Source organism: Oratosquilla oratoria, chromosome 13, assembly GCF_046742065.1.
Source record: "Oratosquilla oratoria isolate Oo_2021 chromosome 13, ASM4674206v1, whole genome shotgun sequence".
In the NCBI taxonomy this organism is placed as follows: Eukaryota; Metazoa; Arthropoda; class Malacostraca; order Stomatopoda; family Squillidae; genus Oratosquilla; species Oratosquilla oratoria.
This window is the reverse complement of record NC_134789.1, coordinates 66,968,836-66,981,153: the sequence shown is the minus strand read 5'-3', so window position 1 is coordinate 66,981,153 and position 12,318 is coordinate 66,968,836. Positions and strand designations below refer to the sequence as shown.

Below are 12,318 nucleotides of genomic sequence, written 5' to 3'. Positions count from 1 at the left end.
GGGTCCCCCAGGGCTCGGTTTTGGGTCCCTTATTGTTCATTATGTATATAAACGACTTAGACGATGGGTTAAATAGTGATGTTAGTAAGTTTGCGGACGACACTAAAATAGGACGCCTAATTAGGTCAGGAGAAGACGCCCAGATTCTGCAGGATGATCTTAATAAACTGTTAACATGGTCGGTGAAATGGCAAATGAACTTCAATATCTCTAAGTGTAGCGTGTTAAACGTAGGGCTACACAACCCCGAAAATAGATACAACTTAGATGACACGTTTTTAGAAAAATCTGAGTGCGAGAGGGACTTGGGAGTTCTGGTGAGTCCGGACCTTAAAACCAGGAAGCAGTGCATTAGCGCCAGAAATAAAGCAAACAGAGCATTAGGCTTCATTGCTAGGACGGTAACGAATAGAAGTGCAGAGGTAATTATTAAAATCTATCTAGCGATAGTTAGACCCATCCTTGACTATGCGGTACAGTTTTGGTCTCCGTCCTACAGAATGGACATAAATTCACTAGAATCAGTACAGAGAAGAATGACCAAAATGATACAAGGACTCGGAAATTTGCCTTACGAAGAGAGGCTTAGGCACCTAAACTTACACTCTCTGGAAAGACGCAGAGTGCGGGGTGATCTAATAGAAGTGTTCAAGTGGATCAAAGGCTATAACAAGGGTGATGCAAACAAGGTCATCATAATAAAACAACAGGGCAGAACTCGCAGTAATGGGTATAAACTGGACAAATTTAGATTTAAGAAGGAAATAGGCAAGAATTGGTTTACAAATAGGGTGGTCGATGAATGGAATAAACTTAGCAACCACGTAGTAAGCGCTGAAACTATCAGTTGTTTTAAAAAACGATTAGACAACTTTATGGATGGGGACGACAGGTGGTGATGGATACGGAGCTGCCTAGTGTAGGCCTTATGGTCTTTTGCAGTCTCCTTTATTTCTTATGTTGTTATGTACATAGAAGGGGATAAGGAAAGTGGGGGGACTCAGGTTAATTACATGCCCTTGAAATGGTTGGGTCAAGGAAGGACAGTGGGTGATATTTTGTCCAATAGCTCTTGACATAATTTTGTTGACCGCTAACTTGGTAATACAATCTGGGGGCCACTGACCTTTAGAGGTATTAAATTTAGGATGATGTTTTATTAGAGAAGATTCTACAATTTTTCTTCGATAGCTACAGTATGATTGATAAATAATTGATGCATTATCCCAATCTAATCTATGGTCTTTTTTGGCTGGCATGAAGGAACACAGCGGAGTTAACTTGTCCATATTTTATGGAGTTTTTATGTTCCTTTAATCTCGTGGACAAATTCCTGCCAGTTTGGCCCCAGTAGACATCATCACAGTCTTTACAAGGCAATTTATATACCCCGGAGTTTTGGTCCACATCATCCCTCCGGTGTACATTAACTACCTTTCTAAAAATGCTGTTTGGATAATTGTAAATAGATTTGATTTGGTTATTAGGTAGAAGTTTGGAGACCGAGTTGATAGAATCATTAAATGGTACAACGATGTTATTGTTACCCCATTTAAACTTCTCCCTGGAGTTATTTGGTTTATAAAAGTTGGATTTGGCTTTATGTAGGGCTTTCTTTAGAAACCATTCCGGATAACCTACGTTTGAGAGTTGTTTATTAATGATGTCAAATTCTATTTGCAAGAGTTGTGGACTACAAATCCTAAGGGCTCTGAGATACGTATATGTATATGTATATTTATATGTATATGTATATGTATATACATGTATATGTATATGTATATGTATATGTATATGTATATGTATATGTATATGTATATGTGTATGTATATGTATATGTATATATATATGTATATATATATGTATATGTATATGTATATGTATATTTATATGTATAAATATATGTATATGTGGTGTATATGTATATATATATATGCATATGTATATGTATATGGATATGTATATGTATATGTATATGTATATGTATATGTATATGTATATGTATAAATGTTGAAGTATGTAAGACAGATGAGTGGATGGGAGGTGAGATAAACACAGGGAACCGTTAGGGATTTATTCTGACGTTTCGTCCTTACCAGGACTTCTTCAGAGTTCATACACCTTCAAATAATTCACACCCTAGATACCCGCCGAAGCTCTCCGCGTTCCCCCATGATCGACCTGGCCTCTCGTCCTCCTTCGCTCTGCCTCGCCAAGTATCAAATGGCTCGCCGTTTTTGTTAATTTGATAAACCCATCGCGGTGGTTGTTGTTTGGATGGGAAGCGATGTAAGCTGTTTCAGTTATTTTTCTTCTTTTCTTAGGAAGTCCTTTCTGTAGCACCTCTATTCTGTCCCAATCTGGTAAGTGCCATGAGTATCTACATTATCCACTAGCGAGTTGGATACTCGGTGTGCCTTGACGTCATTCCTGTGCTCAACTGTCCGCTTTTTAATACCTCCGCTAGTTTCCCCGTAGTAGCTCATAGGACAGTTTTCATACGGTATCTTGTAGACGATACTATTTTCTTCCCCGTTGGCAATGACTGTGTTCTGGTTCTTAACAATGTCTCTTATTTTCGTTCCCGTGCTGATCGTAATCTTGACACCGGTTCTAGTAAGCAACTGTCCCAACTCGCCTGAGTGGCTCGAGTTTGGCACGGACAAATACCCCCTGCTATCATTTTCAGTCACGTCTCCTCTGTTCTTTATGCTTCTTTCTGCTATCTTTAAAATCTTTTCTCTAAGTCGGTGTAACAGACCTTCCGGATAACAGAGTTTGGTGAAAACGTTGAAAATGTAATTTATTTCATCTTTAAAAAAAATCTTCACTGCAAATGCGGTATGTTCTCAGGAAGAATCCTTATCGCCATTCCACTCTTTATTCTCTCCGGCCATAATGAGAGAATAAAAAGTGGAGTGGTGATACGATTCTTCCTGAGAGCATACCCCATTTGCAGTGAAGAATTGATCAAAGATGAATAGATTACATTTTCAACGTTTTCACCAAACTCTGTTATCCGGAGAGCTCCGGCGGGTATTTTGGGTGTGAATTGTTTGAAGGAGTATGTACTCTGAAGAAGTCCTGGTAAGGACGAAACGTCAGAATAAATCCCTAACGGTTCCCTGTGTTTATCTCACTACCCATCCACTCATCTGTCTTACATACTTCAACATTTATACATATACATATACTGTACATATACATATATATATATACATATACGTATACATATACATATACATATACATGTACATATACATATACATGTACATATACATATACATGTACATATGCATATACATATACATATACATATACATATACATATACATATACATATACATACACATATACATATACATATATATATATACATATATCTATATATATATATATATATATATACATATATATATATACCGGTATTTGTATGTGTATATACATGTATATATGTATATATATATATATACATATACATATATATACATATATATATATATATATTTATATATATATATATATATATATATATATATATATATATATATATACATATACCAAGGCTTTTCCCCCCTTACAAGGGGGGTAGCCAAAAAGGAAAAGGCATAAAATAATTTCCACCCATTCCATCCCTGAATACACTCCACACCCCTCCACCCTCCCTCGTATCTTAGCACCTCTTGGATGACGGGTCATCCCTGCACCTTGTCCACTGCCCTGGGTCAGAAGCAGTGTCGCAAGACACAGTACATCCACAGCAAGGCCGCTTCATTAAATCGGCGACCCCCCTCTCCGGCCCCCCATGCATAAAAGGAGAAGACGGGGAGAAATCCCTTCGGGCTGCGTCAAATTTCGCTCACACATACTACCTCACCCCCCATCCCCCGGCCCATCCCACCTCATGCATCACAACATCATCCACACACAACCACTCTCCATTCACCCCTGTCTTCTGTCCTCTCCTTCTGTCCTCTCCTTCCTCAACAGACATTCCCCTCTTCCACAAAACCCCCTTCACCCCATCCATCCACCTCATCCTAGGACGTCTCCTCATGTTCACTCCCTCCACATCTGCCTTCCATACCTCTTTTACTAGTCTTTCTTCACTCATTCTTTCCATGTGTCCAAACCATCCTAATATTCTTTCATCCACCCTATCTCCCAACTCCCTTTCCACCCCTGTTCTTCTCCTCACCTCCTCATTTCTCACTCTATCTAGCCTAGTAACCCCCATCATACTTCTCAGACACCTCATCTCAAACACATTCAAACTCCTTCTCTCTTCCTCTCTTATGTTCCATGTTTCTGCCCCATACAGTGATGTTGGCACAATCACTCCTTCATACAGTCTCCTCTTCGCATCCATTCCCAAATGTCTATTCCTCATTACACTCTTTAATCCACCAAGGCATTTACTCGCTTCTCTCAATCTACACTCTACCTTCCCCTTCACTCCACCTTTTCCTACCACATTTGCACCCAAGTATCTAAAACTATCCACTTCCTCCAGTCGCTCTCCCTTAATGCTCTCTTCCAGTCTACTGCCACTTTTACCCCTTGTACATCTCATCACCTTACTTTTGCCAACATTTATCTTCAACTTTCTTCTATCACGTACTATCCCAAACTGTGTCACCAACTTCTTCAATCCCTCCTCCGATCCTACCACAAGCGCAGTGTCGTCCGCAAACAACAGCTGGCTCACCTCCAACTTTTCTCCATTTTCTTTAACCATCTCCAATCCCTGACCTACTACCCTTGCACTTACCTCTCGCACTACCCCATCCATGTATAAGTTGAACAGCTAGGGCGACATAACGCATCCTTGACGAAGTCCTACCTTTACCTCGAACCACTCACTCTCTCCATTTCTAATCCTGACACAAGCTCTACTACTCTCATAAAAACTCTTGACAGCTCCCAGAAGCTTTCCTCCTATCCCGTATATCTGCATAACCTCCCACAGTGCCTTTCTGTCTACCCTATCGTAAGCCTTTTCCAGATCCATAAAAGCCCAAAAAATATTCTTCCCCTTTCCTATAGCTTTCTCACATATCTGTCTTACCACAAAGATCTGATCTACACAACCTCTACCCTTCCTAAATCCATACTGTTCCTCACCAATTACTCCTTCTGTTCCTCTCCTAATCCTCTCAATCAAGATCCTCCCATAAGCCTTCCCAACTACACTTAACAAGCTAATCCCTCTGAAACTACTACATTCACACTTGTCCCCTTTTCCCTTGTAAAGAGGAACTATACAGGCACTCCTCCAGTCCTCCGGCACTCTACTCTCTCTCCAGCAAACATTAAATAACCTCACCAGCCAGTCCACCATCACTGTACCTCCTTTTTTTTTTAGACATTCTGTATGGCATCCATCCAGACCAGGTGAATTACCTGCTTTCATCATCTTAACAACTGCCTTCACTTCATACTTCCTTATTTCTCCTCCATTTTCCTCATTCATCACTCTCATTTTCTTAGCATTTCCCACTGCTGCTATCTTTCCCTCCCTATCCTCCTTCACATTTAGCAACTCCCTAAAATATTCTGCCCATCTTTCCCTTACTGCCTTCTCTTCCATTATCATCTCTCCATCTGCACCTTTTAACTTTTCTTCTCTACTTGATTTGCCTCCTCTTCCTCTCTTAATTTCTTTCCAAAACATCTTTTTATTACTTTCAAAATTTTCTGTCATACTCTTACCCCATTTCACATCTGCTCTCCTCTTTGCCTTCTTTACCTTTTGCTTTACTTCTCTTTTCTTTTCTTTGTACCTCTCATATGACTCCCTCGTCCTATTTTGTAATCAATCTGTGAAAGCTCGCTTCTTCTCTTCTACAATCTTCTTTGTTTCCTCATCCCATATATATATGTATATATATAATATATATATATATATATATATATATATATATATATATTATAGATATACATATATATATACATATACATACATGTATATATATATGTATATATATACATATATATATACATATATATATATATATATATACATACATATATACATATACATACATACATATATATATATATATATATATTATATATATATATATATATATGCAGAGTCCACTAGGAAAAGGAAAAACACTCGGAGTCCGAGCGCTTTCGTGATATATTCACATTATCAAGGAGTACAGAAAAATGAGAGAAAAAAAGAAAATGGAGATACAGAGTATAAATAGGACAAGAGAGACATTTACCCTCCTCTCAGAAGTCTGAAAGCTCAGGTTGGGTCACTCGGCGAGGTCATGGAAAAGGTCATTATTACATTAAGATACCTTGTGGTAAATGTGACAAATATTATGTAGGTCAAACAGGAAAAGAATTAGAGGTTAGGATTAAACAGCATAAAAAAGGGCCAAGAATCTAGTGCACTTTTTAAACATGTTTGTGAATTTGACCATCCTATTGACTGGAAAAATGCTTCAAAAATTGTACAATGTAAGAATAGAACAAAAAGAAATATCATAGAGTCAGGAATTATCAAATGCAGTTATGACCAACTCATTAATAATAGTTTAGGATTATATAAATTAGATCCATATATTGTCAGTAATATAATTGGTACATATTTTAAAAGTTAATGTAATAATGATCTGTTTCCATGACCTCGCCGAGTGACCCAACCTGTACTCCTTGATAATGTGAATATATCACGAAAGCGCTCGGACTCCGTGTGTTTTTTCTTTTCCTAGTGGACTCTACATATTTGTGATTCACGTGTGACTTGTGAAATTTGTGCATACATACATACACACACACACACACACACACACACACACACATACACACACACACACACACACACACACACACACACCACACACACACACACACACACACACACACACACACACACACACACACACACACACACACACACACACACACACACACACACACACACACACACACACAAACACACACACACACACACACACACACACACATATATATATATATATACATATATATATATAATATACATATATATATATTTATATATATACATATATTTATATATATATATATATATATATATATATATATATATATACATGTGTGTGTGTGTGTGTGTGTGTGTGTCAGGGAAAAATACTTTTTTTCCAGAGCCATTTTTAATTTTTCTTTAAATTTCACCAGAGACAATTATTTTAATTACCAGAGCCATTTTTTAATCTTCCAGAGCCATGTTTTTGGGTTCGATTTCCTTCAAACTATTGGAAGGCTAACTCATTACTCATGTCGGAGCGAGTTTGCATATGTATAATGTACATGCATGCGGTGATGTGGTATTGGGTATGGTGCATTGTACATGTATTCAGCGAGTTGATAGGGCAGCTAGCTGCATGCAACCAATGAACTTCCCTGCATACAAGTACCATGCAATTCGCAACTAGCGACATTATGTAGCACGATAGTCGTGTAGAGTCTAGTCAACATGTACTAGTATACGCGCGCATGCAGCTGATACGAAGCTAGGCTAGGTAAGCCATTGAACTCTAGCAACTATACCGCGTACACATATGTACGTACATCAACAAATTAAAGTTGATTGATGCGTTGCGTTTATGATATCGATTGATAATGCAATGATTGATCACGGGTAAGTTGTGTTTGCTCTGATCCTTTCATCAATGGTGATGGGATTCAGGGATTGCCAAATGATGGATAATGCATGAAAAACGTTGAATCTTGCCGCGGGAGCGATTTTTTTTTGTGGGGGATCGCTCCCGCTATTGGATTTGCGAGAGCGACATTGGAACTTTCCCGAGCGAAATCGCTCGTCGCTTCCGTATATTTTTTTTTCGCTGGTGTGTGTGTGTGTGTGTGATACAGTGGATTAAAGAAGAAGAAGAAGAAGAAGAAGAAGAAGAAGAAGAAGATGAAGATGAAGAGAAGAAGAAGGAGAAGAAGGAGAAGAAGAAGAAGAAGAAGAAAAAGAAGAAGAAGAAGAAGAAGAAGAAGAAGAAGAAGAAGAAGAAGAAGAAGAAGAAGAAGAGGAAGAAGAAGAAGAAGAAGAAGAAGAGGAAGGAGAAGAAGAGGAATAACAAGAGGAAGAATGTTGTGAAGAAGCATCTACCGATGACTTGTTTCATGTTCATTCAACACATTGGTTTTTACCAATTCCAATTCAGTCATATCCCGTACTTACCAAGCTGTATTTACTTCACTGTAATGTACACAAAAAGACCTATGCTCGTAGGGGTTACGTCTCTGTGCCACCATCAGCTATCTTTTTTTTCTGTTTTTGTTTATAGTCATTTCTTTCCATGACCTCCTGTTCCTCTGTTTCATAGGAATATTTGTTTTTTCTTTCAGTTCTCTGTGAATATTGGGTTCTGCTCTCACTTCAATAACATCGTCGGGCTTTAGCCAGAATAAAGGCTGTGGTGCGTACCTTTGTAACTTTCTACTTCCTTTTCTCCCTCTTCCCAAAGCTTTATTGCAGTATTGGGGTTTGGAGATGGTGATAATAAGAACATAAAAATGTGTTTCCTTTAAACGTGCAGATTTTGTCTTCCAGTACGAAAAATGCCAAGGAATACTAAAAACAATATGTAAAAAGATATGTCTATTAAGAGTAGCATCATGAAAGAGTGTTCGATTGTACAGTCAAGTGAACCATCCTCGTCAATTTAGATAAACGATTTATGCTCATGACATCACGGTGGAAATAATTTTGCAAAAAATGGGTTCCAGGTTTCTTTTTTTTTGGTTCTGTATACATTTTTCATTTACGTCCTTGTGAGGCAGGATGGATCACGTCGGGTTTGCGGTCTTTCGCCTTGAGGAGGTCCCCTCCTACGCCTGGTGGAGAGGAACTCCGTCGATGGTGGCTTCTGCGATGAAGCCGCCGTCACCGGCCACTCTGTTGGAGGAGAAGAAAAGTTACTTATGTGCAGCTGGGTCCTCAAGACCAAATTGTGTCACCCACCCACCTTTACAAAAAAAAAAAAAAAAAAAAAAAAAAGGGGGGGGGGGACTACTCTTTCTTGGATCAAAGTCCGGTTCGAATTTTGGTGATTTTTTATTCTATTTTATTTCATCTATTTATTTATTTATTTTTTGAAACGAACTAAGAAATTCGGGGAGGATGCAGGTTTGGATACTTACGTGTAGGAGACTACGAGTTCTTTGCCGTCAGCGAGGACGACCCTGTAGGAGCCCTGGGTGTTGTCGCCCTGCCGAGCCTCATTGTGGCCGAAGTCGTTCCCGCTTTCTGGGTCCTGGACGCTGTACTCGAAGTTGTAGTTCGCCTGGAACATTTAAAATGCGGGGTCTTGCTAAAGAAAGAAAAAATTAAAGAAGAAAATGTGGGATTTGCACATCAGAGTCTACGCAGACAGAGGTAGGACCAAGACTGGTTACTCACGGGAGGGAATTGCTCCTGGGGTTTTGCGAGGGCGACGGCGGCGAGAGCCAGGAGAAGCACCAGCTGAAATAGAGACAGATCCCGTTACCGTCACAGATTCTGTATTCGCTGCCAAGTTCACAAAGATGCATAGTATCGTTTACAGGGTATTTACTGATCTGTCTTACAAACCTCAGTTTTCCAACTGAGTATTTCAGGATGGGAAACCTGATTGCTTACCTTGTAGTCCATATTGAAAATGTTGTGCAGAGGTGGTGCAGATACCTGGGGGAGTTTGATGCAAGTGATGCAGTTTCCACGACACAAGCCACTTATATCCCTGGCCTCTCGGGCTGCCCCAAGGCAAACTGCCAACGTTATTTGCATTTTTTCTTCTTCTTCTTCTTCTTCTCTGTCCCATCTTCTGGAATGAGATCCATAAACGGGAGTTTTTCCCTGATCCTCCCAACCACAAGTCCTCCTCCCCTCCTGATCTTCTCCGCCCTCCTCCTCTTCCTCCTCCTCTTCCTCCCCTCGCCTCCTTCAGGCCTTTCTTGCGACCCGCAAAGGGACCTACATGACGACCCAGTTTTGTCAAGGGCTTCAGCCGAGTCACGCCTGGAGGAGGAGGAGGAGGAGGAGGAGGAGGAGGAGGAAGAGGAGGAGGACAGTTACACATGATACCGGTGACCAGGACTGTCCGCGCTTTCATTCACTGCCTACCTAGCCCGGGGCAAGGTGAGCCGCAAGAACATCTGCTGGGACGTCCTCTGACGTGCATCCTTGCAACACAAGAGAGAGAGAGAAAAAAAGGTGCATTGCAAAGGTTTCTGTGGTTTTCCTGAGGATCATGAACGCGTTGATGTTCCTCAGTGGAAAAATATCCAGCTGGTGGAGTTTTTGAGAAGCCAAATTACTCTTGCTGTACTTCTGTAGGCTTTTTTTTTTGGGGGGGGGGAGGCAGTTGCTGGCCTTCTTAGGATAATTAGTGGGTTTTTTTTAGGAGAGTTGGTGTCATTTTTTAGATCAGTTGGTGACCTTTTTCAGGACAATCGGAGGTATTTTTATATCAATTGGTGGCCTTTTTAGGATAAGTAGTGGCCTTTTTTAGGAGAGTTGGTGTCATTTTTTAGATCAGTTGGTGACCTTTTTCAGGACAATCGGAGGTATTTTTATATCAATTGGTGGCCTTTTTTGGATAATTAATGGTCTTTTTTAAGGACAATCGGTGACCTTTTTAAGGATCTTGACGATTAGAGAATTAAGTTGTCTCTCGTTAATATCTTTCACACGTATATTAACATCACTGATGAGGGAAATGATGATCAGATAAGTAGCCATATTAACCACCTCTGTTTGCCTCTCATTCCTCTCGATATCTTCTTCTGTGCTAACTCTGGTTTTTCCTTCCAACCTACAATCACAGTCTCATTCTTCCTTCCAACCCTTTAACCTTAGATGACATGATGAAAAAGGACATACTCCCGAAATCTGAAAAAAAAAAAAAAAAAAAAAAAAAATAAAAAAAAAAAAAAAAAAAAAAAAAAAAAATCTAGTATCTAATTGTTTATAGCAAGGGTAGCATGAAGAATATGAAAGTATTTCAGTGTCTCTCATGTTTACACATATGTATAGGTGTCTTATAAAGTACATTACCATATCCGGTTTTTCGTATCTACACAACAAGCAGCTGGGGTAAGTTCAATGGGTTAACAATCATTTTAGTAATATTAGCTAAACTATAACAATGTTTATGTGCCATATGTGTTCTGTCTGGTATTACTCATAATTGTCTCTGGTCCCCTTTACCCCATACGTATGTTGTCAGTGTGACTTAGTGTAGAATAACAATCTGATGAGGACCACAATGGAAATAAGCGTACTTGTTTTTGTGTTATCCTCGGCAATTTGCATTAATTATTCCCAACTATGTGTTCTTGTCATTGTTTGCACTTCATGTACATTGTTTAATTGACAAATAAAGTCTATCTATCCATCTATCTCTACCCCTGTCTTTCTCCCCCTTCTACAAACACAAGTTCTTTACTTCTCGGTCCCTTCTCTTTCTTTCTCCTCTTTCCTTCCCCCCTAAAAATTCCTTCATCGAAATTTAATTCTTCTCAGTTGGCCAATGGCGCCAGCTCAAAGTGCAAATTATAATCATCATCATCATTATCTACCTGACGTTATCAAGAGAGGTCATCAACTTTTTCCACCCGATTGATGCGCTTGATCAAGTGGGATGTTCTCTCTTTCCACAAGGAGGCTCTGGAACTCTCTTCATTCTTAGAATTGTTTATTTGGTATGGTTCGGTCAATTTACGCATAGGAAGTTTGATGCATTTCCTTTTTCCCAATATTATTATTATTATTATGATTTTTTTAATTTCCATAAGCCTCATACAATTTTTTTTTCGTTATAACAAAAAAGAACAACAAGGTGCCCACGAACGAAGAAGCTATCATGAATTGTGTATAAAGTATGTTTCAACAAGTCGTCATTTCTATTCTACCAGCCGCCATGCGATTTTATTCTGGTGAAGGATACCTTTGCGTTGAAGATTATTACTGAAATACTGAGGATCAGATTTTATTCTGGCTGGTGTCATGCGATTTTTATGAAAAGTGAACTTTTGATGAAGGGTTACATAATTATTTATGGGATGATAGTGACTATAAGGATGTGTATACATACATACATACATGCATGCATACACATATATTAAAAACACACACACACACACACACACACACACACACACACACACACACACACACACACACACACACACACACACACACACACACACACACACACACACACACACACACACGCACACACACACACACACACACACACACACACACACACACACACACACACACTCACACACACACACACACACACACACACACACACACACACACAC

General features: G+C 39.3%; 1 protein-coding gene across 1 annotated transcript; it reads right to left on the bottom strand.

Annotated features, from left to right (window-relative positions):
* Positions 1-8,595: 8,595 nt before the first annotated feature.
* Positions 8,596-9,790, bottom strand: LOC143032152 (larval cuticle protein A2B-like). The gene is made up of 4 exons (XM_076196617.1): positions 9,629-9,790; positions 9,410-9,472; positions 9,151-9,293; positions 8,596-8,905 (listed from the first exon to the last, which is right to left on the bottom strand). The coding sequence occupies exons 1-4, from the start codon at positions 9,773-9,775 to the stop codon at positions 8,839-8,841; spliced, it is 420 nt and encodes a 139-aa protein (XP_076052732.1). The 5' UTR covers positions 9,776-9,790; the 3' UTR covers positions 8,596-8,838.
* Positions 9,791-12,318: the final 2,528 nt, after the last annotated feature.

Bases quoted from the DNA above. Each gene is read 5' to 3' on its own strand.
- LOC143032152 (XM_076196617.1), bottom strand. From the start codon at position 9,775: ATGCAAATAACGTTGGCAGTTTGCCTTGGGGCAGCCCGAGAGGCCAGG. The intron at 9,294-9,409 runs GTGAGTAACCAG...TAAATGTTCCAG, and splicing joins CCCAGGAGCAATTCCCTCCC to GCGAACTACAACTTCGAGTA. The intron at 8,906-9,150 runs GTAAGTATCCAA...CTCCTCCAACAG, and splicing joins GAACTCGTAGTCTCCTACAC to AGTGGCCGGTGACGGCGGCT.